The sequence below is a fragment of the Salvelinus sp. IW2-2015 genome, unplaced genomic scaffold, assembly GCF_002910315.2.
Source record: "Salvelinus sp. IW2-2015 unplaced genomic scaffold, ASM291031v2 Un_scaffold16312, whole genome shotgun sequence".
NCBI lineage: Eukaryota > Metazoa > Chordata > Actinopteri > Salmoniformes > Salmonidae > Salvelinus > Salvelinus sp. IW2-2015.
The window spans coordinates 297677-303289 of NW_019957531.1; the positions used below are offsets into that span (position 1 = coordinate 297677).

The 5613-nt window shown below is 41.1% G+C and overlaps 2 protein-coding genes across 2 annotated transcripts in view; both read right to left on the reverse strand.

Moving 5' to 3' along the window:
* Positions 1-1353, reverse strand: part of LOC139027421 (inactive phospholipid phosphatase 7-like) — a 7563-nt gene extending 6210 nt beyond the window's left edge. Inside the window, exon 1 of the mRNA XM_070442561.1 lies at positions 1002-1353. Coding sequence (XP_070298662.1) covers positions 1002-1270 — 269 coding nt within the window. The 5' untranslated portion in view covers positions 1271-1353. The remainder of the gene's footprint in view (positions 1-1001) is intronic.
* Positions 1-5374, reverse strand: part of LOC112080406 (inactive phospholipid phosphatase 7-like) — a 30096-nt gene extending 24722 nt beyond the window's left edge. The window contains exon 1 of the mRNA XM_070442550.1: positions 4778-5374. Coding sequence (XP_070298651.1) covers positions 4778-5267 — 490 coding nt within the window. The 5' untranslated portion in view covers positions 5268-5374. The remainder of the gene's footprint in view (positions 1-4777) is intronic.
* Between the last annotated feature and the right edge of the window lie 239 nt (positions 5375-5613).

Consider the following 5613-nt stretch of genomic DNA (forward strand, 5'->3'; position numbering starts at 1 on the left):
GCTGCATGATGCCACTCTAATGTGATTTGAAAAAAGTTGCTTGAAAGGCATGAGCTCTGGCTTAGTTTTTGTGGCAGGCTGTACAAACTACATCAGTCACTCATTCACAATTTGACAACACTTGATAATGCCTAAAATTTGTGTGGCTGTAATGCACGCAAAAAAAATCCATGCCTTTTGTGGTTAGTGGCCGTTGTGCCCTTCTCTCTGAGTGCTGCCGCTCCGTCAAGTGATCGGCGGTCTCCTCACAGGCTATAAGTGAAGACAGACACATTGGGGACGCAATTGCATGCGTCCTTATGCAATTCTGAGGTCCATATTGAAGATATTGGAAGAACTGTCCACATTTACTTTTCGTCAGCCAACAAGATGAGTAGGCCTAATGAACAGCAAAAGCACCAGCCTATGTCAATTTACTATCCCCATAGTACAAAATATTATTTAATCACATTATAAGCGCAGCAATGTGCACATGGTAGTAGGCTACAAGCACAAATGTTCCATTCAGCAGAAAACACCATTATCAAAAGTGACCGCAAATTGCAATTATTCATGTAATGCTTCTATTATAAAGGTGCATTTATATGTGAAAATTATCTCACCAAACTTGAAACTCATGTGCTGCTTATGTATTCCAGTTAGGCTCTACACCTCTTGTAAAGCAGATTAATGTGCTTAATTTGAAGTTATTCGGCCACTTTAGTGTGATACAAACCAATTAAAACATATAGGCCTATGGCTAGGCTACATGAGGTGTGGAACTATGATTTCGAAAAAGTCAACAACAAAGAAAGTAATTGTTTCTATGCTATTCTTGATTTAATACTGTCTTACATATACTAAATAATATATGTGTGAAATTTGTTTTGATTTAGAATGGACCTGTATTCGAAACAGGGACAGTGGGAAAAGATACATGTGATCTATGCATTTAAATAGCGAATGGAGGATGCTTTTCCCGGGGTTTATTTTCAAATAAATATAGTAGCCTTGCAATGCCTTAAAGGAGGTTGAGTTGTATGCAATCCTCTTCTGGAAGTTTAACAGATTCTCTGCGGTCCTCAGTGCTGTTTTCAAGCGGCTCCTGCTGTACATTTTGAGGTTGCTGCTGCTGCTGTTGGCTTGGCTGGCGTTTCAGTAAACCAGGCCGTCTTAATGTCCCCCGTGCCTCGTTGCTATTTCTGAGAGGCTGGTTCAGTGACAGAAACTCGGGTCTGTTGATCGGGTCATTCCGATCTCTTATCCTGGATCTGGTCGGATTTATAGGCATTTTGATTCTGATATCAAATCAGCAAAACCTGACTATTCCCCCTTTCCATGTAGCGGGGACGTTATTACCGATATGGTGAAGAGTTGTCTGCAGAGAGATCAAGTGTTGCTCTGAGGCGCGAGTTATAAATAGATCTACTGCCTTGCTTCTGTATCTGTATGAATGCACATGTCTCCTCGATTTCAGCAGCTAATGTTCCATTCGCGGAAAACACCATTATCAAAAGTGACCGCAAATTGCAATTATGCATGTAATGCTTCTATTATAAAGGTGCAGTTTTATGTTGAAAATTATTTTCACCAAACTTSAAACTCATGCGCTGCTTATGTCAGTTATGCTCTACACCCCTTGTAAAGCAGATTAATGTCCTTAAATTGAAGAACTTATTTGGCCACTTTAGTTGTGATACAAACCTTATTAAAACATATAGGCCTATGGGCCAGGCTACATGAGGTGTGCGACTATGATTGAAAAAGGTGACAGCAAAAAAAAAAWATTGTTTCTTATACTGGGCATCATTCACCAGTGATAATATATAATTCACAAGTGGTAGGCTAATATTGTCACCCATCAGACTATTCTTGATATAATATTGTCRTAACATATAGTAAATACTATATGTGTGAAATTTGTTTTGATTTAGAATGGACCATTATCATGCACCTATATCGAAACAGGGGCAGCGGGAAAAGATACATGTCATCTATGCATTTAAATAGCGAATGGAGGATGCTTTRCCCCGTGGTTTATTTTCAAATAAATATAGTAGGCCTAGCCTATAGAAAGCTGATGGGAACCTCGTCTTTTTATTAGTGGCCATCACTCTGTTTTCTCCCGCAATTGCATAGCCTATAGAAATGGTGCGCAACATGAGCGCATGGACTCTCATGAAGTGTTTGATTAGATTTTAGAATATATTTGCATTGATGTCAGAGTGATTAGAGGGACAATAGAGGGKTGAGTACCAGGCAGTTAGTTTGGTAYGCTACTAATGACCAGCAGCAGTATCATAGCTTGGAGAAGCCTAATTACTGTGACTAAACGGTCATGTGGAATTTGACTGCCTTCATGACTCGTGACCGCCGGTGTGGTGGTAATACAGTCACCGCAACAGCACTATCTGTACACATCTACCTGAAATACCTCTGCACATACATTTACATTTACATTTAAGTCATTTAGCAGACGCTCTTATCCAGAGCGACTTACAAATTAGATCTGGCACATAGATCTGGCACAGGTAGCTCCATTCTTATGTATTTTTTTTATTCCTCATGCTACTATTTTATTTTGTGCATAGTTGGGAAGTGAAGTCTACACCAGTTGTATTCATTGCATGTGACACATATAATTTGATTTGAATAAGCTGTACCCAAGGTATGGAATTAAATGCACAGACAACATCCTATTAATACTCCTCAAGAGTGGTGGGAAAGAAAACTAAAATCAGTCAGAAAAAAACACTGTGAAGACGTGTCCCTTATGCTTYAATGATTCGAGTCTGCGACATTTGATAAAGAAAAGGTCAATCGAAAAATTAAATCACTTACCAAGAAGCAAATTGACCAGAACTTCTTGTCCTGCCATTGTGTTGCTTCTGGTGAGACATATAATTGTGCCAATAATCCAAGGGATGCCATGACCAGTGAATGCAAGCAGGTTGACCATGGAGCGCACACTGCCCCARGAGGAGTGAGKATATGCGCAAACCCCAAGCCTTTTGGACATGCATATATCAATCGCCATAAGAGAGTTCATTGCAATGCCCTTAAAGGAGGGGTTGAGTTGTATGCAATCCTCTTCTGGAAGTTTAACAGATTCTCTGCGGTCCTCAGTGCTGTTTTCAAGCGGCTCCCTTGCTGTACATTTGAGGTTGCTGCTGCTGCTGTTGGCTTGGCTGGCGTTTCAGTAAACCAGGCCGTCTTAATGTCCCCCGTGCCTCGTTGCTATTTCTGAGAGGCTGGTTCAGTGACAGAAACTCGGGTCTGTTGATCGGGTCATTCCGATCTCTTATCCTGGATCTGGTCGGATTTATAGGCATTTTGATTCTGATATCAAATCAGCAAAACCTGACTATTCCCCCTTTCCATGTAGCGGGGACGTTATTACCGATATGGTGAAGATTGTCTGCAGAGAGATCAAGTGTTGCTCTGAGGCGCGAGTTATAAATAGATCTACTGCCTTGCTTCTGTATCTGTATGAATGCACATGTCTCCTCGATTTCAGCAGCTAATGTTCCATTCGCGGAAAACACCATTATCAAAAGTGACCGCAAATTGCAATTATGCATGTAATGCTTCTATTATAAAGGTGCAGTTTTATGTTGAAATTATTTTCACCAAACTTTCAAACTCATGCGCTGCTTATGTCAGTTATGCTCTACACCCCTTGTAAAGCAGATTAATGTCCTTAAATTGAAGAACTTATTTGGCCACTTTAGTTGTGATACAAACCTTATTAAAACATATAGGCCTATGGGCCAGGCTACATGAGGTGTGCGACTATGATTGAAAAGGTGACAGCAAAAAAAAATATTGTTTCTTATACTGGGCATCATTCACCAGTGATAATATATAATTCACAAGTGGTAGGCTAATATTGTCACCATCAGACTATTCTTGATATAATATTGTCTTAACATATAGTAAATACTATATGTGTGAAATTTGTTTTGATTTAGAATGGACCATATCATGCACCTATATCGAAACAGGGGCAGCGGGAAAAGATACATGTCATCTATGCATTTAAATAGCGAATGGAGGATGCTTTTCCCCCGTGGTTTATTTTCAAATAAATATAGTAGGCCTAGCCTATAGAAAGCTGATGGGAACCTCGTCTTTTTATTAGTGGCCATCACTCTGTTTTCTCCCGCAATTGCATAGCCTATAGAAATGGTGCGCAACATGAGCGCATGGACTCTCATGAAGTGTTTGATTAGATTTTAGAATATATTTGCATTGATGTCAGAGTGATTAGAGGGACAATAGAGGGCTGAGTACCAGGCAGTTAGTTTGGTAAGCTACTAATGACCAGCAGCAGTATCATAGCTTGGAGAAGCCTAATTACTGTGACTAAACGGTCATGTGGAATTTGACTGCCTTCATGACTCGTGACCGCCGGTGTGGTGGTAATACAGTCACCCGAACAGCCCTATCTGTACACATCTACCTGAAATACCCTTGCACATAGATCTGGCACAGGTAGCTCCATTCTTATGTATTTTTTTTATTCCTCATGCTACTATTTTATTTGTGCATAGTTGGAAGTGAAGTCTACACCAGTTGTATTCATTGCATGTGACACATATCATTTGATTTGAATAAGCTGTACCCAAGGTATGGAATTAAATGCACAGACAACATCCTATTAATACTCCTCAAGAGTGGTGGGAACGAAAACTAAATTCAGTCAGAAAAAAACACTGAAGACGTGTCCCTATGCTTAAATGATTCGAGTCTGCGACATTTGATAAAGAAAAGGTCAATCGAAAAAATAAATACTTACCAAGAAGCAAATTGACCAGAACTTCTTGTCCTGCCATTGTGTTGCTTCTGGTGAGACATATAATTGTGCCAATAATCCAAGGGATGCCATGACCAGTGAATGCAAGCAGGTTGACCATGGAGCGCACACTGCCCCACGAGGAGTGAGCATATGCGCAAACCCCAAGCCTTTTGGACATGCATATATCAATCGCCATAAGAGAGTTCATTGCAATGCCCTTAAAGGAGGGGTTGAGTTGTATGCAATCCTCTTCTGGAAGTTTAACAGATTCTCTGCGGTCCTCAGTGCTGTTTTCAAGCGGCTCCTGCTGTACATTTTGAGGTTGCTGCTGCTGCTGTTGGCATGGCTGGCGTTTCAGTGAACCAGGCCGCCGTAATGTCCCCCGTGCCTCGTTGCTATTTCTGAGAGGCTGGTTCAGTGACATAAACTCGGGTCTGTTGATCGGGTCATTCTGATCTCTCATCCTGGATCTGGTCTGATTTACAGGCATTTTGAATCTGATATCAAATCAGCAAAACCTGACAATTCCCCCTTACCATGTAGCGGGAACGTTATTACCGATATGGTGAAGAGTTGTCTGCTGCGCCAACTCAGTGTGTCAACTCAGTGCAAGTTATAAATAGATCTACTGCCTTGCTTCTCTGTATGACTGCACATGGCTCCTCGATTTCAGCCGTTTTTATTTAGCATACAAGACAAGTGACTGTACATCACTGGGGCCGAGCTCCCTGCCATCCAGGAACTCTAAACCAGGTGGTGTCAGAGGAAGGCCCTAAAAATTGTTAGACTCCAGCCACCCAAGTCATAGACATTTCTCTTTGCTACCGCATGGCAAG